The sequence below is a fragment of the Trematomus bernacchii genome, unplaced genomic scaffold (genome assembly GCF_902827165.1).
Source record: "Trematomus bernacchii unplaced genomic scaffold, fTreBer1.1, whole genome shotgun sequence".
Lineage (NCBI taxonomy): Eukaryota > Metazoa > Chordata > Actinopteri > Perciformes > Nototheniidae > Trematomus > Trematomus bernacchii.
The window spans coordinates 2,568,999-2,596,840 of record NW_022987782.1 but is presented as its reverse complement, the minus strand read 5'-3'; the positions used below and the strand labels follow the sequence as shown (position 1 = coordinate 2,596,840).

Below are 27,842 nucleotides of genomic sequence, written 5' to 3'. Positions count from 1 at the left end.
CCACCTGTGGAGAGAAACATGTGTTAAATCGAAGAGGCAGCTTTCCTCTGCTTACATGCTGCAGGATCCATCCCTTCACTCACCAGGATAGCCTACCAACCTGACAAGAGCAAGAAATTGAGCTGTCTTTATTTATTAACAGATGCTTAAATTTGAACTGCCATCAAATATAGTTAAATGCATGTAAGCACGTAGGTAACAGAGGACTTCATTGGTTGTTTTGCCTGAGAGGTTCAATAGAACCGCCTAGTTTTCTCAGTCTCCCACACAAACTTACCTGCACTAACTAGAAAGTCCAGTTTCTCCAGCAAGTCCTAGAGAACACCGGAGAGTCCTGGAGGCAACATGGACCTGGACAGGTAAGACATATTACATTCATATTGCGAGCAATAACCTCTGTCAGTTTTACTGCAACATTTACTAGTGCTTAGGAATATTTTAGATGTCTTTTGTCTCTTTGTTCTCTCATAGCCTGACATGTATTTAATAGGAAGGAGTCTTATCAAGCTGTGGTACTACATATAAAATGAGTTAATTAATTAATCACATAATGAATATAACTATAATAGTAAAGTGTATTTTTTAAAACCTAACTGTAATTGAATGGGCTCTAGTTAAGCGATATATTTTTGATATGTTCAATTATTAGTAGAAAAACCTTTTACTTTACAGTAAATAAAAATACTGTTGAATGTTTGCTCTTCTTGCTACCCTCCCTGAATGATTACAAAATATATATATTTAGAAATAACTCTTGTGTCAGCCTGATGTTTACAGAACACGTTTTTGTTGTGTATTTATAATATACTGAAGTGAACATAACATAAACTCCCCTCACATAGAGCGGACAATTACATTGAAGTTTGGTGAGAAACAGCCTGGGGCACAATTGGTGGCTTGGCAGACGCAGCAGCTGGTAATGACAGACTGGCTTTGCAGTGACAACATGGCTTGATCTCTCTCTTCCCGTTGTCCTGTGGCCCTCTCAGTAAACGGTTGGTGGTGGTGGTACCAAATGAAGTGCTGGCGCCGTCTCGCAGAGTGTTCAGTGGCGAGGATGAGGCGTGGAAGAGCTACCTAGAGAACCCCCTGACTGCTGCCACCAAGGCCATGATGAGCATCAACGGAGACGAGGACAGTGCCGCAGCTCTGGGACTGCTGTACGAATACTACAAGGTGTGGAAAGTGTGACATCACAGCCAATTTACCAATGACATAACTGGGCTTGACAATAACAGTTTCCAGGTTGCCTTTGTAAACTTTTAAAATAAATTTGCAAACAATTACTGGCCTATGGTTGACATCAGTGGCAAATATGGACTTAAAAATACATACTGTATGTGGTGTTACAGTCCGAACTCAAACCAGACAACGTTGCATATGCGTTTACTCTTGTGCACTTACTGTGCTCACTAATTGACATGTTTGATGACTGTATGGTTTCTCATTTATTCCAAATATAAAGTGACTAAATACATTCTGATTTGTTTTTAACACGTTTTGTGTGTTTGCTTTAACCCTATCAGGTTCCCAGAGAGAGGAGAGGGGGCCCCAGCGGAGTCAAACCCACAGACCCCTCTGCTGATGGGCCAGATGACGGCGGCAGCTTGGAGATGTTAGATCCCCATGTTCAGGCTCTCAGATCCATGCCTGTCAACCTCTCACTAAACAACAGCAACACTGCAGAACACCAGGGCTCCAGGTTTGGAGAGACCAGAGGAGGAAATGGTAAAGGTGGTTCAGCTCTGCCTCTGGTCAAGACCGAGGGCCACACATCTATGGGAGTTCCCTGCTTTGGAGGTTCCTACAGAGAAGAACCCAGAGAGCAGACAAGGATGGTTCACGAGCAGAGCCACTACTATCTGTCCCATGCTGGGTTCTTGAAAAATGAACAAAGAAGCAATCCAGACAATATATATGAGGACGCTGTGGAAGGAGAGGTGAGACTTGTCATACAAGGGGGTGAGGTGGAGGTGATCATGTGTCTCGCTTTGTAAACCAGGATCCCATTTGTAGGATTGTTTTGCTCCATCAGTGGCAGTATGCAGCATTTCTTCTTCTGAAGCACAGTACATATTCTTCTTTAACAGATGTACAACAGAAGTCCCTCCTCAGGAGATGAATTCCACTACAGCACACCGACGTAAGTCAAAATTCACAGATAGGTACAAACGTTAAACCTACATATTTTTCAGGGACATAAGCACAAAATGAAAATGAAAATGTTGAGAAATTAATATCACAATAGAAAAGATATAGAAATATGAAAATCATCATATTGCCCAGCATGCATGGAGGAATGAGATATATCAAGCTTTCAATACTCACAAAATACTTTTTGGTTCCGGGATTTTCCTGGGTATTTGCCGACAAAATAAAAAAAAATACCAGACTTGTCAAATAAAGAGTTGCTGTTCTATGAGAGAACCTTTTAATACATAACAAAATCAGTTTGTTTAGAGCCTCATGGTCCATTTCTTGCTTTCTTTGAATGCTGTTTGTTCTTGTACCAAGAGATACTGTATTTTTATTAAATCTGCTCCTCACATGTTCATGTTCAGTGACGACTTCCAGTACTGTCTGGAGGCCAGCATGTCGCTGAGGCCGCGGCAGGGGGAGGGGCCCATGGCCTACATGAACCGGGGACAGTTCTACGCTTTGACACTGTCCAAGGCCAACTTCAAATCGTCAATAAATCAGCCCAAAGGCAAAGTGCGGGTGAGTGGACCAGCGCCTGATGGGGGCCCATCTAGTAATGAGCAATGTGCCAGGGGAGGCTCTGAGCTGCAGCGGGACAGTATTGTTCAGGTGAGGGAGGAGGGGGGGTCATGGAGAGGAAGCGTAGGTTACAGTTCAGGGTTTTACTTTCAGCTTATTGTTGAGGAGCTTTAAATCTTGTTAAACTTACAAATGTAATATTAGTTTTTATAAATTGTTACTCCTTTGAACTTGTTTTAATGTATTATATCTTGTATACATGTGTTTCTACTTCAGAGTGTTATCATGGTTGTCTTTGGAGAAGACCAGTGCAGAGACGAGCAGCTGAAGAATTGGAAATACTGGCACTCCCGCCAGCACACTGCCAAACAGAGGGTCCTGGACATCGGTGAGCTCTTCCTGCTACACTCATGGCTTGATGGGGTTTTAAGTAAAACTGGAATTACTAAATTACAAAAGGAATTGAATGTCACACTTACAGATATTATGACAGCAGAGCTCCACAAAACCAGAGAGTTAAAAAGAGAGTAAGTAGGTGGTAAACCTGGAGGAGCCTTCAGCAGGATCCTGTCACATATCCTGAGGGGAAACCCGACACAATTTGAATAACTGTCAATCCACGATTCCCACAAGAGCACTATGAATAAACAGCCAATGGGTCTGCATTTGCATAGACGTTAACGGGTGAAATAGGTGGGGGCCTGGACTGAAGCCAGAGGCAGGCCTCAACCTGTGGTTGAAAACTTGATGGAATGTGGCAGAGGTATCAGACTCTGGTGGTTTTGTCTGTTGTAAGTTCATGCCAGAATAGTATTAACTTTAAAATATATAATCTTTCTTATGTGGGTGAAAATAGGCCCATTTGATGAGGAGTTGAGACTTTTTGGAGGTAACAATTTCAATGTTGGAATGTTTGCTAATTTGCAACTTGATTTGTTGGCTAAATTGTTTGACCGAAGAAATATGATAGATGAACTTAAACATAAATGATGAATGATGAACTGGAAATGAAACCAGATGTTGGTAGTAGTTCCATTTTCATTAAAAGAAAGGGCTCGAGTTCCAAAGGGGTAAAGTTCTCTAATATTTCCCAAAAAGCAAAGAGTAAACATAAATAGTTAGTACATCCCCTCCGACTGGTTTTGTGACCTTTTTAGAGAGACAGATCTTCAGGGTATAGGAACCACGAGTCTCAGCTGCCAAAAAGTATAACGGTTCCACCATGCAGCTACACAAAATAAAACCGCCTGCTTATGCTTAATAATGAGTAAAATATATTCTGTTGTTGTTTGTAGGGATATCACAAGTACCTCGTCGATGCTAACATTTAAAAAAAACTTGACAGTAATATTTTTCCTACAGAACTGCATGCACCATAATATTTTGTAGTGCCATCAGGACTCAAGACTAGTGGCGTTCTGTCCCCCCGTGGCAGATGGAACCTGTGTTGGGGCGCAGAAATCTCACTATCTATTCATCCAGGGGACGCACCTCTTACAAAGAAATGAACAGTCTATACTTTTAATGGTAGGTTTATTTTAACAGTGAGAGTAAGAATATCAAAAGAAAATCCAGAAATGGACATTATATGAAAGATCAAAATTGATTTGCATTTAAGTGTGGGAAATAAGTATTTGATCCCCTTGCAGAACATGTGTTAGTACTTGGTGGAGAAACCCTAGTTGGACACACAGAGGTCAGACGCTTCTTGTAGTTGGTCTCCAGGTCTGTGCACATCTCAGGAAGGATGTTGGTCCACTCCCCTCTGAAGACCCTCTCCAAATCCTGAAGGTTTTGAGGCTGATGCTTGGCATCTGGAAGCTTCATCTGCCTCCACAGATCTTCTATGGGATTAAGGTCCGGAGACTGGCTAGGCCCCTCCATCACCTATATGTGCTTCTTCTTTAGACACTCCTGTGTTGCCTTGGCCGTATGTTCAGGGTCATTGTCCTGCTGGAAGACCCCTCCATGACCCATTTTCAGTGTCCTGGCTGAGGGAAGGAGGCTATCGGCCAAGATTTTACGGTGCATGGCCGAGAAATCTTAGTAAATCTCCACCTTTACTTCCCTGCATCCTCTCCTCGATGCAGGGAAGTCCTCCTGTCCCCTTAGCAGAGAAACACCCCCAAAGCAGAATGTTTCCACCTCCATGCTTGACGGTGGGGATGGTGTTCTGGGGTTATAGTCAGCATTTCTCTTCCTCCAAACACGGCGTGTCGAGCTGATGCCAAAGATCTCGATTTTGGTCTCATCTGACCACATCACCTTCTCCCAAGCCTTCTCTGAATATTCGGATGTTCATTGTCAAACTTCAGACGGGCCTCATGTTCTTCTTGAGCAGGGGGCCTTCAGGCGCTGCAGGATTTGATCCATTATGGTGTAGTGTGATACCAATAGTTTTCTAGGTGACTGTGGTCCCAGCTGCCTTGAGATCATTAACAAGTTCCTCCCGTGTAGTTCTTGGCTGATCCCTCACCTTTCTCATGATCATCATACCCCCACGGGGCGAGATCTTGTGTGGAGCCCCAGACCGAGGGCGGTTGATTGTTGATTGATGCCCATTTTACTTTTCTTCCATTTTCAAATGATCGCACCAACAGTTTTCTCCTTCTCACCAAGCTACTTTCTGATGGTCTTGTAGCCAATCCCAGCCTTGTGCAGGTCTACAATCTTGTCCCTGAGGTCCTTAGACAGCTCTTTAGTCTTGCCCATGGTGGAGAGGCTGGAATCTGATTGATTGATTCTGTGGACAGGTGTCTTTTATACAGGTAACAAGTTGATACGAGTACATTTTTTAAAGGAAGAGGACTGATGTAACCGGTCTGTGGGAGCCAGAATTCTTGTTGGTTGCAAGGGGATCAAATACTTATTTCCCACAGTTAAATGCAAATCAATTTATATCTTTTATATAATGTCAATTTCTGGATTTTCTTTTTGATATTTTTACTCTCATTGTTAAAATAAACCTACCATTACAATTATAGACTGTTAATTTCTTTGTAAGTGGGTAAACTTACAAAATCGGCAAGGGATCAAATACTTATTTCCTCCACTGTATATAACTTAAACATTTTATTTTTAACATCATGATCTGTGTGAAATTTTGGGCAACTTGAACAAAATATAATTTCACAGCTATTCAAAAAAAGATATTGGCGAGGGAACTATGATCTTTTAAACTATCAACAGAAACCAGTATGCAAAAGGGACTGTTGAATTGTTTAGGATTAATGACTGTTTTTCAGTGTTAGCGTAGAGAATTGTGGAACTTACTTGGTTTTGGTGTCGGTGTTGGTGAGTCCAACATCCACTGAAACAGTTCTCTCTGTTCTTCACTCTACATGCAGCTGACTACAAGGAGAGCTTCAGCACGATTGGGAATGTGGAGGAAATTGCCTACAATGCTGTCTCTTTCACATGGGATGTCAGTGAAGAAGCTAAGGTACAAAGCAACAGAAGTATAGGGTAAGGTGCTGTTTAAAATCAAAGCAAGAAATGATTGATCTACAAACACACATTTAAAATACAATCGCTTTCACTATTGATTATTTTATTTACTCTTACATGCACTAAGGCACATGACTTGTTGGTTTTGTCATTTACTTTCTTTGTGTAATTAAAAAATCAGAGCCTCCTGGAGATTGCTCCATGAAACCGCAGAATAGTCAGAGAATGCTAAGGGGTGACAGAGGGAGCATCAGACCGGGGACACATTTATGTATAAAAGACATAAAAAAGTGCATTTTGCATGATAGACCTTTAACACACACATCATTATTTCAGCTGTGGAACAATAACTGCTTCAGCTGTGTTTCGTTAAGCAGTACTCCAAGTAAAAGGCCACAAAGAAAATCCAAAGGTTAAAATGTTCTATTTGTCATATGCACAGTTACAGTGTAGTTGTGCAATGAAAATCTTGAATCACAGGTTCCTCCAACAATACATAAATGTAGATAAGACATAAAACAACGACTAGAAACAAGACCAAAAAAAACAATACAATAGTGCAAGCAGTTTGGGAAACAAAAGTTTTGCCCAGTGAAATAAATAGTTTCCAGGTTTCTTTTTCATTCAACTGTTGACAACACTACTTTGAGCAGGTCCATTATTTTCTGTTGCAACACTCAATCTAGATAGCACTTACACAGCATTCATGTTTTCTTTTTGCATGTTTCAAGATAAATAAATATTATTTCAAATAAAAAACTCTTTATAGTGTATATTGTGGCGAACAATGGGAATGGTCTAAAAAATAATATGGAAGGTGGAATTGGAAGGCTCATTGTCGGGTAGTGGAGCACTTCATCCTCTTGTGGCCGACATAAGGATCACACAATAATAACTAGAAAATGCATTTCCTGCTGAAAATGCGTGCGAATGATGTAAGCTGCGTACATTTGTTGCTGAATTTAGCTGAAAATGCAGAAAAAGCAGAATATTGTATTAGTTGAAGGGTCTCTGTAGCTGCTTTTTATTTACAGAAACCAAGTAAGTGTGTTGCTGAACTTAGTGGGAAAATGCAGAAAAGTGAAATGATTTGAATCAAAATAGTTGAAGCTCAAATTCAGGGCACTGATTTTGTTGGAAAACTTTAAAGTGGAATGTTAAACTGGAAGAGTAGGAAAAATAGGGATGAAGCTTAAGAAACAACAAAATGTATACCCTCAATGTCCTGAAATAGCTGAATAATTTAATAGTTGAATTTCTGTAGCTGAAAGTAGGCTGAAGGAGTTATATATCTACTGTTGTTGTAGTAGTAGTAGTTGTTGTTGTAGTAGTGGTATGAGTAGTAGTGGTGTTAGTGGTATAAGTAGTACTTGTATAAGTAATAGTTGTGTGTGTGTGTGTGTGTGTGCGTGTGTGTTAATATTCTAGGGCTTTTATTTTGAAAAAACATCCCTCTTCCAGCACTTCCTGTAACGATACAGGAAAACTATAGGGCTTTTATTTTGAAGGGGTGTGTGGTTTGGGGGATACATGAGAGTAACACATGCGTCACTTCCGGGCAAAAATTACGGCTCTGCCCACTTTTGGGGGAAAACAAAGCTGTCATTTGAATGGCGGTCAATACAAATTCTGAAGTTTTTGCCAATCCGATCAGAAATTTAAGAAAACCGTGGATTTTTGGATATTCAAAGAGCCCGATTACAATGGCCAGACAGGCAAAGAATTACATAAAATTGTTGGAAATTGACGATCGGTCTCGATATATGGTTAAATATAGTAGTAGGCGATCGATGTCCATTGAGTAACATCTACGTCACTTTACGGCCCCACCCACTTTTGGGGGAAAACAACGCTGTCATTTGAATGGCGATCAAGCCTGAAGCCACAGAGCTCTTCTTTAACTGTCCTTTTTTCTTAGAGGAAGTACAGAAAAACTTAACTCTGGATTTTTTTTAATGTTTGAGGTGCAATAAACGACACAGCAGCTTTTTGGCATGATAAAACTACAGCTCACAGTCCAAGCCCCTACTGACTGAGCCACTGCCAGACATACCGTAAATGTGTGTGCAGTGGCGAGCCGTGACTTTTATACCTAGGCCCTCTGACCCCCACCCCTTCCCTCCAAAAAAAAAACGTCACAGCGTATACTTCAGCGGAATATCAAAACAACGGCCCGGGGTGCAAAACGCATCAATGAAAGCAACCCTCTACCACACAAAACAACACCTGTAAATAACCCAATTTGTGTTCTTTGACATTGAAAATGATATTGCATTGTGTTTGTTACTTTCGTTGCAGTTGTGTGTCTTAAGTGTAATTTGGCATGCTTTTATTTTGAAGGCGAGTTTACGCTGTTGACAGGAAGTTGTTGTTGCTATGTAAACAAGAAAAGCTTCACAGCGGGCGGAACTTCTCATAAAGTCCGCGATAATAAAACCCACCCATTTAGAGGGAAGATATGATTGGTCAATTGTACTGTCGTTTGACATTACTCACTCGTTCAGTTACTATAGCTGGCCCTCTGTGAATTTACAGCAGGACCACCAATCAGCTCCTGTCTTCACCTCGCAGAGACGAGCTTCTTTCATTTAACCCTTCACATTCAAACAGAAACTGAATAGGCAGATTCGAAGGATTTATTTATTTGGAAATGTTATTTTAAATACAATTAAATCAAGTTATTTTGGTAAAACTAATGAAAAATATAACTAAAAAAATATATATTTTTAATGTTTTTAAATATTATTTTGTAGAATATCTTAGGCCCTCAGAGAGGGCCTAGAGGGCCCTGACGGCTCGCCACTGTGTGTGTGTATATATTGATAGAGATTTTGGTCCATATTGACATGATAGCATCACGCAGTTGCTGCAGATGTGTTGGCTGCACATCCATGATGGGAATCATTGGTTCCACCACATCCCAAAGGTGCTCTAAAGCAGTGGTTCTCAACTGGTCAGGCCTCGGGACCCACTTTTTACTTTGTCAATAAATCGCGACCCAACATTTTGAACCACTCAAATCTATTCAACAAAAAATCGTGCTGTAATATATATATATATATACCCTTTTCAGCATACAATATTAATTAAAGTGAAGTACAGTGCATATATCCCTTATATCCCTTCACAGAACTAAAGTATGCTTTTAAAAAAGGTTTAATGAGATGATGGAATCAAAGCTGAACTGTATCACATAAAAACGTGACATGCTGAAAACCCAACCGCAGAAAGGGGGCCTGGGGGAATTCTCCCCCTGGAGATTTTTAGAAATACTAACATATAAACTACGCATTCTGGTACACTCTGAGAAGAAAATAAATAAATCTATTACTACCCGACATATTAATAATATTTTATGCCATTGTTTGTTTTTCACTTTGTTCTGACAGCTGAACTTGTCTGTGTGAATTACTTTGTGGGTAAGGGTAGATAGCCCCCATTGTTCTGTGACCTGTCAGTCATCGAACCGGGGGTAATATTTCATTGTGTTCATTTTTATCTGAAGTTGTACCCATGGATGTATACTCCACCGCAGATTCCCGACGCATGTAGCAAGGCCTGCAACACATCACAAACTACCAGCAGAGAAGCGGGGGTGTCACAACCAGCCAACCCACACTGCCAGATGAGTTAAATTAGTTCTATGCCCGCTTTGAGGCCCTCAACACCAACCAACAGAGAGGGATTGTGACCACAGAGCGCACACAGGACTCACCACTCACTGTGACATCAGCAGAGGTGCGTACGGTTCTGAGGAGAACAAACCCACGGAAGGCACAGACAACATCTCCGGGCGTGCCCTCAGGGTCTGCTCATCAGAGCTGGCTGATGTGCTTGCAGACATTTTTAACCTGTCTCTAGCACAAGCTTTTGTGCCCACACACACATACACACATACACATACACAACCACCATAGTGCCCCTCCGAAAGAAAAACACTGTGACCTGCCTGAATGACTATCGTCCTGTTGCACTACAGCTCAGCCTTTAACACGGTCATCCCACACAAACTCTCTGCTAAGCTCCTCACTCTCGGACTGACACCTGCTCTCTGTAACTGGGTGCTGAACTTTGTGTCAGACAGACCCCAGTCAGTCAGAGTTGGCAACCGCACGTCAGGCACTAAAACTGTAAGCACAGGGCTGCATGCTGAGTCCCCTGCTGTACACCCTCTTCACACACGACTCTGTGGCCTCCCAGAGCAACACCTGTATCGTCAAGTTCGCAGATGATACGACTGTCATTGGACTGATCACCGGTGGGGCTGAGGCAGCGTACAGAAGAGAGGTAGCGGACCTGGTGACCAGGTGTTAGCACAATAATCTCTCCCTGAATGCAGACAAGACGTACATAGGTGAGACAGAGGTGGACAGGGTGAAAACCTTTAAATTCCTCGGAACCCACATCAGCGAGGATCTCACCTGGTCTCACAATGCACAACAGAATATAAAAAAATCCCAGCAGCGACTGTACTTCCTAAGGAGGCTGAGAAAATGTGGCATGCCATCCAAAATACTCAGCAACTTCTACAGATGTACAGTTGAGAGTGTCCTTACCAGCTCCATTACAGTCTGGTATGGAAACTGCACTGCTCAGGACAGGAAGGCACTCCAGCGTGTGATAAAAACTGCACAGTACATCTCAGGAGCAGCCTTCCCCTCACTTCAAAACATTTACACCACCAGGGTCACCAGGAGAGCACACAACATCATCAGGGACAGTACACACCCCCAGCACAGACTCTTTACTCTCCTGCCATCAGGCAAGCGCTACAGGAGTCTGAAATCCAGGACCACGATACTGACAAACAGTTTCTACCCACAGGCCATCAGGCTGATGGACATGCTACCCCCCCCCCCACCACAAACACACACTGATTGAACTGTGAGTGCTACACAGACACACTGACACTCACCATTTGCACTACCTACTTTAACAATGCATAGTGCACTTGTTGTCTGCCGTGCAATATTTTATACACTGTGAACCATGTGCAATACAACTATTTATATACTATTTAAATATCTTTTAAACTGCTGCTACTTATGTGCCCTTGATGCTGCTGTTGCCGTGTGCCAAACTTATTTGTTTTTTTCGAAGTATTTATTTATTTTTATATTCCTGTATTTTACTTGCGTAGGGTGGACTAGCAAAGTAAGATTTTCATTGTACGGTGTAACTGTCTGTTTACTTGTGCATATGACAATAAAATATCTTGAATCTTGAAGAGTAGTTCTACCGCAAAGTTATTCTCCGTGGGGACTTCCGGCAACAATCTTGATTCTGATTGGCCAGAAGACTGAAAAACCATCAGCAAAGATGTTTTATTGAGAAGATGATTACTACGTGACCGACGTTTTCAAAACCGTTTATGGTCTCCGGTACTTCCAGTCCAACGCCTACTGAATGCACAGCGTTAGAAAATCGGGCCTTCAAAATAAAAGTGACTTTTTCCCCAAAAAAAAACAATTTGTTTTTTTCCTTCCCTCACACATCCACGACCCACTCCAAACGGGTCCGCGACCCACTTTAGAGTCGCGACCCACCAGTTGAGAACCACTGCTCCTAAAGGATTGAGATCTGGTGACTGTGGGAGCCATTTGAGTTCAGTGAAGTCATTGTCATGTTCAAGAAACCAGTTGGAGATAAGTTGAGCTTTGTGACATGGGGCGCTATCCTGCTGGAAGTAGCCATCAGAAGATGGGTACAATGTGGTCATAACGGGATGGACATGGTCAGCAGGGCCGCCCCTCCCTATACGCAGAACCCGCGCAGTGCGTAGGGCCTCATCTTATGCGCGGCGCAGTTATGCATGCAACAGTTTCTCGCAAGGCCGGATTAGTACCTCCAGGGGCCCCTGAGCACTGAGCGCTCATGGAAGCACCACTAAGCACCACCTGCAGTCTGTTTGCAGGAGTTTTATCTGGCTCTGTGCTGACAAAAGCCCTAAACTGGATCAGCTCATCTCCTAATGACTTATCCAAGTCAGTAGGATATGACGAGGAGAGAATATTGACCCGTCTGCGGAGATCAGTGTCATCACAGCACATGTCAAATAGGACTCCAAAGTGATCATTTATGTCTTTGTATGCATCCAGGCGTTTGCTAAGTCCTGAGAGCAACCTGTCAATAATTACATTGAATGTCTCAACCTGGATTTTTTTACTGCCAGTCAGTACCACCTCGCTCCACTGTCTCGTCATCAAATACTCGTCTTTTACCAACACGGTGAGTCTCGTGCTGGTATGTCTGTGTCACGCCGGTGACGGCCCGGGCAGATGTCTCAAAGTCCGAAAATGTCCCTCGAAGTGATGCAACATAAGTGTGCAGCGATTCCAAAAGTCGCACAGCGGTCAATAGGTCAATGTCTTTCTTTTGCAAGCCAGTGCTCGTAAGCTTGAATTGGTGCAGTACAGTGTCCCAAAATATCGTCAGCAGAGCAGTCTCTAGTTTCCCAAGTTTGCCACACAGCGCAGAGGCCTCTCGCCGTGTGTCCTGACGCTCTCCGTCATCAGCCGCCAACATTTGTAAAGCCCCTCTTATTGCAGTGTAATTCTCACAAAGAGCTCTTGTGGAGTCTCCTCTGCAGCTCCATCTTGTACAAGAGAGAGATTTTAGCGTCAGTGTGACGTTTTCAGTGAACACTTTATTCCATCGGTGGGTAGAAGCAGAGCAAAAAGCATAACGTGCTTGAAGTATATCAAAAAACTGGCTTGCTTCACGACAACTATTTTCAACACAGTTGACACCAACCAAATTCAAGGAGTGTGCTGCGCACGGAATGTAATGTATGAGTGGGTTGCTTTTCTTGAGATAAGCTTGCAGCCCATTATATTTTCCTGACATGTTGGATGCGTTGTCATAAGCCTGGCCACGGCAGTTTGAGAGATCCAGCCCCATATCAATGACCATCTTCATCACACAGTCAGCCAGACTTGACCCAGTGTGACTGTGAATGGGTTCAAATCCAATAAATCTCTCAATAACTTTTCCTTTCTCACTCACAAATCGGAAAACAAAAGTTAATTGGTCGACGTGAGACATGTCAGGTGTAGAATCTACGATGACAGAGAAATACCTTGCTCGCTGTAGTTCTGTTGCTATTGCTTCCTTTGTTCTGTCACCCATCAAACCAATAAACTCCTCACAGATAGTTGATGACAAGTATGAAGTCCTACCACGTCCCTTCTGGCCAAACTTCTGCAAATGATCCTTTAAAAATGGATCAAACTGCGCGAGCAGCTCCAGGGTTCCCAGGTAGTTCCCGTTATGTGCGGATCCTAAAAGTTCGTCATTTCCCCGGAAAGGAAGCCCCCTCTCTCTCAAGAATGTAATCAACTACACGTCTCAATACATCCTTCCAGCACTGACTTTCTGTGTCGACCTGCATCCCTAGAGAAGCATCCACAGTGCCCATGAGTTTAGTGCGATGCATAAGTGAAAGTATGCATTTTCTGTGCTCACCACTCGTCTCATGTTCTGTTATCCTCTCGGGATGCTTCCAATCACTAAAGCCGAGAACAAATGCATTGCTGTGGCTGTGAGTGGATAAAAGTTTGCAGGCAAAACAATAAATTGCTCCGGTAGATGGAGAATAAATAATCCAATCGCGTTGAACGATTTCTCCATTGTGAAGCTGTCTGGTCAGCATATCGTTGGTCAGTGAGCGTGTCGGGCCGCTAGCATCGGTCTCCCTCCTAGATGCTGGATACTTCGTTGCCCGATTATGAAAGTATGAAACCGCTTTCATCAAAGTCTCCTCCCGGACATTTCCAGCAATGAATCCCCATTGTGCAGGGTCCTGAGAGACACAGGGAACTTCCGATGAACTCGATCCTTCACCCTGCTCTGTGACGTCCTCGTCAGGCTCGTCTTCATCTTTTTCCTCCTCTTCTACCCGCTGCGTTAGCATGCTAGGTTCAAGGCTAACATTGCTCGCTAGCTCAACAACATCCTCCGTGACCGCCGCCACTGTTCCTTGTGGTTGTTGCTGGCCTATTTCGTCACTTTTTGCTTTTTTGAAAAAGCTATTTATTGTTAGCACATTTTTTAATGCAGCCGCCACTCTCTCTTCTTTTTCTTTCTTTTTCTTTCTTTTCTTAGCCCCGCTGGGCGTTTGGCTACCGGCACCATCCATTTCTTCTGCTCACGTGACAAAATGTGACATGAGTGAGGGTGGGGCTGTGATTCGGCTATACACCGCCGCCGCGTAGTAATAAAGTTGAGCGCATACATAGTGAGACCTACAGTACAGAGACGGTTTACAGAGAGTGAGTGTCATTTAAAACAATGTATGATGAGTGAGGTTGTGCCCGAAAAAAAAAAAAAAATTAAAAAAATTCTTTTTCTTTTTCATCTTGTCACCGAGGGCCCTCCTTGCTCAACGGCCCCTGGGCACTTGCCCAGGTTGCCCATATGGTTAATCCGGCCTTGGTTTCTCCTCAGCGAGGCTCCGGGGCTAACACTCTACCCCCCCCCTGCTCGCGACAGGTGAGTGACGCGTTGTGTACAGACCCGGGGGCCTCATGACATAATTTCGCGTAGGGCCCCAAGTTGGCCATGTTGTTGGGGCAGGCCTGATGGTCAGCAACAATACTCACGTAGGCTGTGGCGTTAAACGATGCTCAATTGGTACTAAGGGGCCCAAAGTATGCCAAGAAAATAGCCCCCTCACCATTAACCACCACCACCAGCCTGAACCGTTGATAAGGCAGGATGGATCGATGCTCTCACGTTGTTTACGCCACATTCTGACCCTACCGTCCGAATGTCCCAGCAGAAATCGAGACTCATCAGACCAGGCCACATTTTTCCAATCTTCTATTGTCAAATTTGGGTGAGCCCGTGCAAATTGTAGCCTCAGTTTCCTGTTCCTAGTTGACAAGGGTGGCACCCGGTGTGGTCTTCTGCTCCTGAAAATCCCAGTAGATCATGTCTCTGTTATAGTTCTTTCTCTCTGTTATACTACCTGGAAATTCGGGTTTCCTAACAGAATAGGATGTCTAATCAGTCTCTGATGTGCTGATGAACAGAATTGGTATTTTTGTTGCAAATGATCAGTTTTGTTGTGTCAGGTCTCTGTTGCTCAGCAACAGCAATCACCATCATCATTTTATTGGAGTGTGAAATGTGTTGGTAGGGGAGCGGAGGTGCTTCCTTCTGTAATGGCGCATTTCCACTGCAGCGCGTAGCACGGTTTAAGCGTGCCGTGCCAAACCCGGCCCGTTTTTTGTTGCGTTTCCACTAGGGGTAGTTCCGGCTAACAGGTACTGTTTCACAGTTTTTCTGGCTCTCCAAAATCCAGGTTCTTTCCGGGCCAACAACCGGGCTGAGTATGCTAAACTAGTGAGAGAATCGCTTGCAAGGGGGCTACAACTACAACAAAATGAACATATTTGACCGTGATTTAATTGTAATACACGTTTAAAAATGATGCCGAAGTAACAACATACTGATACCGGTTAGTAAAAACCATGAATTAATGTTTTGACAAGTCTGCAGACAGACGGCAGGCGAAAAACCTTTTAAAATGCGCGTTTTCTGAATGGAGATCTGCAAACTTGTTTAACTTTTGTCTAGTTTCTGAACAGATATGAGGAGCAGTGAGCTCTGAGTGCTAACAGCTAACGGCTGATGTTGGTTTTGTGTTTCGCATTGAAGATGACTTCACGGCTCCGCCTACACTGCGTTACTATAGTTACTACCCCAGTTCCTAAACTGTAATGGAAACGAAGCATAAAGTGAGCCTAGCCTACCAAGGCCTAACTATACCGTACTAAGCCGTGCGAGGCCCTGCAGTGGAAATGCGCCATAACAGTCTGTTTGTTTGTTTGTTTTGTCTGCGAGGGGGACCCAAGTTCCCATCAGCAAAAACACGTGGGTTTGCTATCCTGGCTCCAAAATGGTGGAATGAGCTCCCCATTGACATCAGGACAGCAGAAAGCTTGCACATCTTCCGGCGCAGACTAAAAACTAATCTCTTTCGACTCCACTTCAAGCAATACAATTACTAACAAAGCACTAATATACTAACAAAGGACTGGCTTATCTAAAGCTAGTTGAGTAGCACTTGAAATGTTTTGGCTCTATGAAACCTGATGTACTTATATGATTCTGTTTTCTTCAAGTTTGTATCTTCTTGGTGGAATGCACTTATTGTAAGTCGCTTTGGATAAAAGCGTCAGCTAAATGCAATGTCATGTAATGTTTGTTTGTTTGCTTGTTTGTGCCTGGCACTGACAGACACTTATCAGAGCCATTCTCTTTTTAGGAAGGTATTTGATAGCTCAAACATGCAATACTACAAGCCACACACACACACACACACACACACACACACACACACACACACACACACACACACACACACACACACACACACACACACTACACACATAGCTAGCAGCAACACGTCCAATGCTCTGTGTCTGTGGAGGTGTGTGTCTGTGGAGGTGTGTAGAGTTTCTTTGTGCTGCAGGCCTTCACAGCCCTCACCTCTGCAGGTTTAGGCACGATGTTGTTGATGCTGCGTAGTGGGAATCTGCTGATGAGCCGCGGTGAGGAATCTAACGTTCTTGTTTAACTGGAAAATCATCAGGCCTCCTCATCATGGGGATCTGTTCCCTCATGTGTGATGTGAAGTAGAGGGGCTGGCTTTAAATAACTACTGAATCAGGGTTGTTTTTGAGAAAATGCAGTGGATTAGTCTTTAAACCTCCTCTGTGGGATAACTCACTGTTCAGATCCAACAGCTCTGTAGTGTTTCTGTAATATATATTTTATATATTCTCTGTCTATCAGTGTTATCACTCTATTGTGTGTTCTGTAGTTTAGCTTGTTGCAAGGTGTAGCTTCACACCTCTGCTGTGAGAGTTTTCTGTTTGCAAAGTTACTTAGTTCTCAGTTGTATGTTGGCCTGTGCCATAGATAATGACAGTACAACAGTGACTATGGTCAGAATACATAGTGATTTCATAGATAATGACACAGGACATTTTAAAAGCTGCACACCACTAGCTTATTGCTGAGCATGGACAGTTCAATCTGCATTACTTTTAGCAAACTATAACTGTATATTATCAGAATTAGAAATAATGTATTAGTCTCACAGCGGGGAAATGTAAAATTACTCTAGCCAACTAACTCAACTGTTTATACCAGCTTGTATATAAAAATCATTTAAAATACTATAAAATAGTTTTTTCTTACATTCATTTAAAACCAAAATGTTTGTACATTCATAAAGATTTATCTGACTTTTATTGCATGTTTTTACTTCCACTTACGTATAAACAAATAGTCATCAATGTAATTCTAATATGTTGCAACTGTCACAAAACCTAGTCTCTCTCTGTGATTGATAAAGTATTTGATTGATATTATACTTACCATGTATGGATAGATGTTATGAATGAAAGTATGGATAACTCAATGTGTATTTTATTATATGGAATTACTAAAATATTTAAGCAGATTTGTTGTTATGAAACATATTTTAATTAAGTTTTATATATATATATATATATATATATATATATACACTTATTTCATAATAGTTGAGCTGCACGGCAATCTTTCCCTCTGCAGATTGATCTCCAGAAGCTGACCTGTGTATACCTCTCTGCCCCCCTCCCCCCCAGGTGTTTATCTCAGTGAACTGTCTGAGCACAGACTTCTCGTCACAGAAAGGAGTGAAGGGCATGCCTTTGATCATCCAGGTGGACAGCTACAGCTACAGCAGCTGCAGCAGCAGGCCCATCCACAGGGCCTTCGCTCAGATCAAGGTTTTCTGTGACAAGGTGAGGTCACTGTGGACCCTCTATTGGAACTCCATGAGCATCCTCTCATGTTCTGTCCTTCGTGCTTTTTGCAGGGCGCTGAGAGGAAGCTTCGTGATGAAGAGAAGAAGCAGCTCAGGAAGAAGATGAAGGGTACAAACATTTGGTACTCTGTAATTTGAATGGTTGCCTGGCAACAGATGCGAGTTCACACTCTGTCTGAATAGGGAAAAATGGCAACTCAGGGCAGACCACCCCCTTCCAGAGGGCGGACAGCACGCTGTTTAAAGCCTTGCTGGACCTGGATTCCCAGCCTGTGCTCTTCATTCCTGACGTGCACTTTGGAAACCTGCAGAGAGCTGGACAGGTGAGGGACATACAAGCACACACGCACACACACACGCACGCCTGCACGCACACAAATACAGTGCTTTCTTAAGAGAATATCTACAGCTCTGGAAAAAATTAAGAGACCACTGCAGCATTATCAGTCGCTGTTTTGTGTTATTTATAGGTATGTCTTTGAGTAAAATGCACATTTATGTTTTTATTTTTTTGCTCTATATCTTTTTAATCACTGCTCATGTGTCTTGGCCTGCTTTCGACTAGTCCTTCACATTGCTTTTGGAGGACTTCATGCCACTTCTGACGCAAAAATTAAAAAAGCTGGGCTTTGTTTGATGGCCCATCCATCTTCCTTTTGGTCACATTCCAGAGGTTTTTCAATGGGGTTCAGATCTGGAGATTGGGCTGGCCATGACAGGGTCTTGATCGGGTGATCCTCCATCCACACCTTAATCGACCTGTGTGGACGGGAGCATTGTCCTGCTGGAAAAACCAATGCTCAGAGTTGGGGAACATTTTCCGAGCTGAAGGAAGCAAGACTTCTTCCAGGATAATCTTGCACCTGGTTTGATTCATGCGTCCTTCACAAAGAGAAATCTGCCCTGTTCCAGCACCCCCTGATCGCCACTGATCCTCCACCGACCAGGTGTCGAACGAAGATGAACATTTGACTCATTAGAGGAGATGACCTTACTCTAGTCCTCTACGGTCCAATCCTTCTGGTCTTTTGCAAACTGCAGCCTGGCTCTTCTTTGCTTCTCATTGATGAAGGGCTTGTTTCTAGCTCTGTGAGACTTCAGCCTGCTTTGATCCGTCCTCGCTGTGCACTTCTCCCCAGCTGCCGTTGGCCATTCTATTTGTAGGTCACTTGATGTCATCCTACGGGTGTTGAGTGACATTCGAAAGAGTTGGCGGTAGGGCTGTGCAATTAATCGTTTTTTAATCGCAATTACGATTTTGGCCTGCCACAATTACAAAAACAACATAATCGAAAAAAACGATTATTTTGCTTTGCTAGGTTGTGACAGTGCACTGCAACATATTTGATCTAATTTATATATGTTTAGTAGCTTGTTGAAGTGCGCTCCAAAATATTTGTTGATTTTTTTTATTGGTATTTATTATTTTGATATTATTTATTTAAATGTAGATATAAATGTATCATTTATTTAATTTATTGGTTTTTCAGTTGAATTATACGTTCAGGGTAATCAACAGTTAAACAGATACTGTTCAAATTATTATTTTAATTTGTTTTAAAGTTCAATAAATGGACGTTTTCAAAGTCAATGAATAATCGTATTTAATAATCGTGATATCAATTATTGACCCAAATAATCGTGATTATGATTTTTGCCATAATCGCACAGCCCTAGTTGGCGGTCATCATGGTCAATGGAGAGTTGTTTTCGCCCTCTGCCGGTCTGTAGCTTTGTTGTCCCCAATGTCTGCTGCTTGACCTTGTTCTTATGAACCGCTGTCTTTGAATTTTCAAGGATGGAAGCAACCTAACGCTAACTGTATCCCTCTGCCAGTAAAACCAGAATTGAACCCTTCTTTTTCCTCACTCAAAACGTCTCTTTTCAACTCTTTAGGCATGGTCAATCGTTTTTTTTAAATTTCGAATACTTTTGAGGTAGTACTACTGTTTTTGCCATCTAGCTGATCCTATGGCAAGAGGATAGGGATGACCACAGCAGTGTTTTTTATACTTTTCCTCTTTAATTCAGTACCTCATGAGGTGTGCTTGTGTTGGAATTCAACAGACACTTTTATGGAATGGCTGCCATACATTTAGAGATGCTGATTTAAGAAAAATTCGGAGTGGTCTCTTTTTTCCAGAGCTGTATGTCTGCACAGTCATTGGGCCACTATTGGTGTTCAGAATTAATATGCAACTTAAGGAAAAACGAAAATGTTCCCATCTCACTTGTTTATTTTCCCTTTTATTAAAGTGAGAATAATAAACAAACAACTCAAAATGTACAAATAAACATTTCCGAGATTAAAAAATAAATAATCATTTACCAATACAGCCACCCTTTTCTTCAATAACAATCACAAGCAGTGTTTCCGCCAGGGGGGCATCTTGCCGTCATTGGGCGTCCAAAAAAAAAGAAGAGTTTTTATCGCTTGAAATGACGAAAAGGAAAAAGGACAAGGACATTCCTCTGTTGGAGGGGCAAAGGAGCCTGGTGGGATTCTTTTTGGAGTATTGAAGATCGTTTCCCCGACATCGGCCATCACTAACGTAAAGAGATATTATCTATAAGGGACGGCTCAATTAAAAATTCAAGTCGCGTGATGTCACCTCCCCCCCCCGCCCTCTCAGCCCTGGTCTGGCGGAAACACTGGTCACAAGCCTCGCATTGATGGAGTCTGTCAGTTTCTGGATCTGTTGACGATCAACCACAGCCTCCCAGACTCTGTTCAGAGAGGAGTTTCCTTCACTGTAAATCTCCCTTTAAGAAGGGCCCACATGTTCTCTATAGGGTTTAGGTCAGGTGAGGAAGGGTTTAGGTCAGATGAGGAAGGGTTTAGGTCAGGTGAGGAAGGGTTTAGGTCAGGTGCGGAAGGGTTAAGGTCAGGTGAGGAAGGGTTTAGGTCAGGTGAGGAAGGGTTTAGGTCAGGTGCGGAAGGGTTAAGGTCAGGTGAGGAAGGGTTTAGGTCAGATGAGGAAGGGTTTAGGTCAGATGAGGAAGGGTTTAGGTCAGATGAGGAAGGGTTTAGGTCAGATGAGGAAGGGTTTAGGTTAGATGAGGAAGGGTTTAGGTTAGGTGAGAAAGGGTTTAGGTCAGGTGCGGAAGGGTTAAGGTCAGATGAGGAAGGGTTTAGGTTAGGTGAGAAAGGGTTTAGGTTAGGTGAGGAAGGGTTTAGGTCAGATGAGGAAGGGTTTAGGTCAGATGAGGAAGGGTTTAGGTTAGGTGAGGAAGGGTTTAGGTCAGATGAGGAAGGGTTTAGGTCAGATGAGGAAGGGTTTAGGTTAGGTGAGGAAGGGTTTAGGTCAGATGAGGAAGGGTTTAGGTCAGGTGAGGAAGGGTTTAGGTCAGATGAGGAAGGGTTTAGGTCAGATGAGGAAGGGTTAAGGTCAGATGAGGAAGGGTTAAGGTCAGGTGAGGAAGGGTTAAGGTCAGGTGAGGGTTTAGGTCAGATGAGGAAGGGTTAAGGTCAAGCGAGGAAGGGTTTAACCTCTTAAGCACGGCGGTCCCCCCATTGGACCCCTCCCACCGTTTTTTTTTCGAGACAATGTCTCAGGGCTTCTTAACATTTATGAAACTATTAATGTGTAGCACCAGATTAACGGGAAGAATCTCAGCTAACTGAAGATATGAACCATTTTTACCAAAACAAAACACAAGTCTCATAAGAAGCGTCTAAATGACCCCTGAGCGAAAAAATGCAAACTGACTTTGGCACACAATTCAAGATAAAGATACCCTTATTACTTATCGTAGCTGCACATACAATATATCCGATTAAAGCTGAGACTCCACAGATTATTTAGGTATAGTATCATCACTGAGCGATCCGAACTTGCGACAGGGGAAGCAAACACAGACATCACAACACGTACCTTTACGGAGCTTTTACGGCAGATCGTCTAATGGTAGCCACCATGCATGCAGCTTCCGGTTTTGGTAACGCGTCACTCTCACTCCTTATTTGTTAACGTTTTGGTGTGTATATAACTTTCCCTCGATTCCATTGGCTCTAGCGGTTATAAAGAGATTTCATTCATCAAAATCGAGTAAGGGGGGCCAGAGATAGGTCAAATCCACCCAAATGACCCCAGAAGTGGGGTTTTTTGGCTAAATCTCTCTTAAAAAGGTCAAATGTCACTTGTTTTGCATCAATCTTGATACAGGGTACTTATTATATGTTGTACTTTGGATTCCTAAAGCTTTTAGTCTACTAACCCATCATCCAAGGGTAGTTTTCACTATAAGTAAAAAAGAATTTTTGGACGGACACTATAATTTACAGTTTTTTACTATGTAAAATCAGAGTTTTCTTTAAAATAAAAAACATCTATATTGATTCTGACTTTTCTACATCCAACTCACAGGTTTATCATTACTTTGAGAAAAAAGATTATTAATTTAACCCTTTTAGAAGGGAAGATATGGTCATTTGTTCTGGGAATGTCATTTTCGAGCCTGAGACCTGAAAAACAGGCTCAGGGCTTAACAGGAAAAGTCAGGTGAGGAAGGGTTTAGGTCAGGTGAGGAAGGGTTTAGGTCAGGTGAGGCGAGGAAGGGTTTAGGTCAGGTGAGGAAGGGTTTCATCTTTAAGGCCTTTACTGGCTAGCCACACAGTGGAGTACTGCATGCGATGGAGCATTATCCTTCATAAAATCATGGTCTTCCTGAAAGATGCAGACCTTTTCCTGTTCCACTGATGGAAGGAAGTGTCTTCTAAAAACTGGCAGTAGGTTCAGGAGTTGATTTTGAGTCCATCTTCAACCTGAAAAGGTCCAACTAGCTCATCTTTAATATTACCAGCCCATACCAGATCCCCACCTCCAACTTTTTGGTGTCGAAGTGGAGCTGTGTGTATAATTCTGCACACCTTGATATAGGGTGTTGACCTCCATAGGCCACACCCTCCCTCATTATACAGATACACATCAGCTGATATGGTTAAATCCAATATGAATTCAAGTTCATACAGCTTGGAGCTGGACAATTTGCATGAAAAAATACTCACTTGTCTAATAATTGTCACAGTGTACACACACACACACACACACACACACACACACACACACACACACACACACACACACACACACACACACACACACACACACACACACACACACACACACACACACACACACACACACACTGGCTCTGGTTTCAGAGAGAGGGTGAAAAGCGGTGGAAGAAAAAAATTATCGAGCTTTTTGAACATTAAGGCATGGAGACGTGTCACAGTAGAGACACTACATACTGATATACACCTGAACATCAGCAGGAGAGGACTCTTTAAAGTAGAGACACTACATACTGATATACACCTGAACATCAGCAGGAGAGGACTCTTTAAAGTAGAGACACTACATACTGATATACACCTGAACATCAGCAGGAGAGGACTCTTTAAAGTAGAGACACTACATACTGATATACACCTGAACATCAGCAGGAGAGGACTCTTTAAAGTAGAGACACTACATACTGATATACACCTGAACATCAGCAGGAGAGGACTCTTTAAAGTAGAGACACTACATACCAGAGGTGGGGACTCAAGTCACATGACTTGACTCGAGTCAGACTCGAGTCGCATATTTTTGGACTTGAGACTTGCTTGACTAACATTGATAAAAGACTTGACTTGACTTTGACTTGGTATTCATGACTTGAGACTTGACTTAAGCTTGAGACAGATGACTTGAAAGGACTTGACTGTTTAAAATTAAATATTTGCGTTTGTTTTTGTAGTGAGATATTACGTTTAGTTTTTTCGAAAAATGTGATTGGGTGATTATAGCGCCGTGCGCGCAAACCTGGCAACCCACTAGACCGCAGGAGTGTCAGTTAACATGGCAGCGGCTAGCGTTACTCCACAAATAGTCAAGTTTGGATTCAAGGATTATGTTGTCGATGACGCTAATAAGAAGAGAACAGCGGTATGCAGGGTCTGCAGCATAAAGATCAGTGACACGACCACCACAACATCCAACTTCATTCGTCACTACAAAAAAACCCTCAGAGAAAGGTGCGTGAATGTGTTGTGTTAGCTAGAAAGCTAACGTTAAGTTTAAGCTACGTTAGACTTGGTTTCAAATCGATTAAGCATTACAAAGAGAAGACAAAACGGTAAATGAACACGCCAAGGGATTCATTTTGACTAACCCTGATACTGACGGGCTGTCAGGAGAGGGAGAGAGAGAGAGGAAAAGAGATGCCTCGTTTATTTCCCCTGTGTTATTATCAGAAGTTACTGTAAACTTTTGAATAATGTAGTTCATCTACTTTTAGTAGTTTGTTTAAATGTTTTAATTATGTTGTTTTTGTTTGTAGAAGTGCATCACTCCTTGATTTATTGTAAAATGAATCTGAACTTTTTGATCTGTTATGATGATAAACTGAAGCAATTTCAAAAATTAACCCAATGAACTGAGTTTTAAATCCTAGCTATATTGTCTGCAGTTCTAGGGTTAATATGAATCTAATATGATTGTCATCGGTCTAAATTAGATTTCAAATGATTAACTGTGTATGTAATGAAGATCATAGTGTGGGTTAAATCCATTTTCATAACCACTGTCTTTTAACTGATTTAAATGCGGAAACTGGGCTTATTCATCAGAATTTCGTATGACTTGACTTGACTTGACCTGAGCAATGACTTGACTTGACTTGCTTGACTCTCACCACAGTGACTTGGGACTTGCTTGATACTTGTAGGTCAAGACTTGAGACTTGCTCATGACTTGCACATGTAGGACTTACTCCCACCTCTGCTACATACTGATATACACCTGAACATCAGCAGGAGAGGACTCTTTAAAGTAGAGACACTACATACTGATATACACCTGAACATCAGCAGGAGAGGACTCTTTAAAGTAGAGGCACTACATACTGATATACACCTGAACATCAGCAGGAGAGGACTCTTTAAAGTAGAGACACTACATACTGATATACACCTGAACATCAGCAGGAGAGGACTCTTTAAAGTAGAGACACTACATACTGGTATACACCTGAACATCAGCAGGAGAGGACTGTTTAAAGTAGAGACACTACATACTGATATACACCTGAACATCAGCAGGAGAGGACTCTTTAAAGTAGAGACACTACATACTGATATACACCTGAACATCAGCAGGAGAGGACTCTTTAAAGTAGAGACACTACAGTACATACTGATATACACCTGAACATCAGCAGGAGAGGACTGTTTAAAGTAGAGACACTACATACTGATATACACCTGAACATCAGCAGGAGAGGACTCTTTAAAGTAGAGACACTACATACTGATATACACCTGAACATCAGCAGAACATTTCCTCTTTAACTCCATTTACAGGTGTTCGCTTTTAACAGTGAAGAGGCGAACAGAGATCGGTAAGAATCATATCTACTGTTATTTTCACACTTCTGGTTTGAAGATCTTTTGGATTTGCATGAATTTGGGATTGTTTACGATTGTCCATATGAGACCTCAAATAACGTGTGCGTGCCCGTGTGTGTGTTTAGTACTCCCATGAAGAGAATGGCATGTGTTGCTGAGGAGGATGTCTGTGTGCCTCAGCCTAAGAAACCCAAAGTGGATCTGCAAAGGAGAGGTGTGTAAATGTCGCTCTTTTCTCATTACAGGATTTTGGTCTCATACCTTATTTTTTTTGTCTGAATGAAAAAGTTATTATGCTTTCTTCATTCATTACTCATCAGTCCTGCTGTACGTGAGGAAGGAGTGTGATGAAGTGTTTGATGCCTTAATGCTGCGCTCCCCAACCCTTAACGCACTGATGGAGGCCGTGAGTATTAGCAAAATATTGTTCCGCTGCTTTTGTCTGAATAATGGAACACAGCTACATCCATTTTGCCCCATATCATCAATACAATTATTTTTAAGATTGTAATAAACATGTAGGGCTTCATAGTGTTTTTTAATGTCTCTCAGATCTCAGAGAAATACGCACTACCTATTGACAAGAAGGCCAGAGTTTACCAGAAAAGCAAAAAAGGGTGAGTGAGCTAAATGCTAACACGAGCATTTGGCAGTTATACGGTTTAACGTGTTCTCCATATTTGCTTTCATTGTTAGCTAACATTTGCTGAGTAGCACTAAATACAAAGGTAGCTGAGGATGATGGGATGTCGTGAGTTTTGAGGTTATAATGCATAGGTGGATATTATACTTAAAAGACAGGATAAGTAAAATAGGTAGTACAACAGTGTAAATATACTCTGTTACAAGTAAAAGTACTGCATTTACATATTCAATTGGACCTAAATTAAAGTACAAAAGTTTTAGCTTTAAAATGTAAAATGTACTCATTATACACAATGGCCCATATATGAGTTCCGATGCATTAATTACTTTTTTGTTTATCTATATACTGCCTGGTAACCTGTTACATTTACACAAGTTAAAAAAAGTGTTGTGAAATAAATGTAGTAAAAATAACAATATTTGCTTCTGAACTGTAGAAGTATTGAATAGCAGTACATGTAGTCCCTGGTCATGTACCTCAAACCTGTATTTACGTACAGTATTTCATTGCTGTACTCTCATACTGTCCCATCTTCCCCAAGTGATTGACATATTTCAGTCTTAACCAAATTCATGTAACGACCTACAGACCAACATTACCATTCATGGGATGAAATGAAATAGATATGCAGATGACCTTAGAAGCGCTGTTCACTGTAGACTTTGCCTCAAAGTAACGGGGCCTCTGGTCTGAGATGTGTTTCCTGTCCCTCAGGGTCCTGGTGAACATGGACGACAACATGATCCAGCACTACTCCAACGAGGACACCTTCATCCTAGCTGTTGAGAGCTCTGCGGAATCCTTTCGCGTCACTCTGTCAGAAATCTGAGGGTTGTTAGGCACAGCACCAAATTCACCGTGAATGGAATGAGGGGGGGGGCTAGCAGTATTAGATTAGCAACAACATGTGTTCATTGGGGAAGGCCACATGATAGTCTTGGTTTGTTGGTTACACGGATCCTTGGCTAAACTCCTCCTCCCCTCTGCATCAGGTGTTTATCTTCAGGAACACACGCCTACCGAAATGCCCAGACTTTTGGCTTAGGGAGGAAATATTTTCAGTTTTTTTTTTTCTTACTACCTGTTAACTTAAGTTCGTATGCAGATAGACAGGAGGTAATTGTTCCGGTCCCAACAGAGCGCCCGGCCTCCTGCTGTGTCCGCCGGATGAACAGCAGCGTCTGCTTTCTCTGTGCTCCAGTTATTCTCAACGTCACCTCTGGTGGTGAAAGCTTTTAAATGACTTGATCAGGTGTATGAAAGGCACTTAACAGTTTAAGTTAATGGACTAATGTTTTGTATGAATATTGTTCTTTTTTCAATTCCCTATAAAGTGCTTTTGTCAAGTTTAAATTGAATTTCTCTTTTTCTTTTGGTTGCCCATCTTTTATTGATTGGTCATATTGTAACTGGTGCCCATAAGTGCATGGGAAATCCCAGTCTCCCATAGTGGTGACATGCTGGTGTCTCAGCATCTATAATTGCATGAGGCCTGGTTCTGGAGACGCTGGAACAGGACAGTGAGCCTCCAGTATGCTGTTGAACTGTTTTGCTTCCCCTGTGCATGTGTTTATTGTTTTTCCTCCTTCTGAAGAGACTGTACTCATTAGTGTTTATGACATTAGTCGGGGACTTAACTGCTCCATTCATTTACACAATCTTTTTCTGAGGCCCCGTCAAATATCAGAGCCTAACAGTGAAACGTTTCAAGCCTGTTTACACCTGATTAATTGTATCCTATTGGCATCCTTAATTTGCTTCATGCAACATAATGTACAGTATTTTGAATGAGCCAATAAATATTATTTAAGCCA

At 42.2% G+C, this 27,842-nt stretch overlaps 1 protein-coding gene across 2 annotated transcripts; it reads left to right on the top strand.

Annotated features, from left to right (window-relative positions):
• The first annotated feature begins 50 nt into the window (after positions 1 to 50).
• Positions 51 to 27,842, top strand: LOC117497397 (grainyhead-like protein 2 homolog). Of its 2 annotated transcripts, XM_034149374.1 has the most exons (15): positions 58 to 359; positions 990 to 1,176; positions 1,527 to 1,940; positions 2,091 to 2,143; positions 2,562 to 2,718; positions 2,995 to 3,106; positions 6,066 to 6,160; positions 17,805 to 17,963; positions 18,038 to 18,095; positions 18,170 to 18,309; positions 25,338 to 25,375; positions 25,508 to 25,596; positions 25,703 to 25,788; positions 25,935 to 25,999; positions 26,743 to 27,842. In XM_034149374.1, the coding sequence occupies exons 1-15, from the start codon at positions 346 to 348 to the stop codon at positions 26,855 to 26,857; spliced, it is 1,782 nt and encodes a 593-aa protein (XP_034005265.1). In that variant the 5' UTR covers positions 58 to 345; the 3' UTR covers positions 26,858 to 27,842. The 2 variants fall into 2 exon arrangements, with proteins under 2 accessions (XP_034005266.1, XP_034005265.1); XM_034149375.1 differs by lacking the exons at positions 25,338 to 25,375; positions 25,508 to 25,596; positions 25,703 to 25,788; positions 25,935 to 25,999; positions 26,743 to 27,842 and adding an exon at positions 18,658 to 19,272 and having other exon boundaries at positions 51 to 359.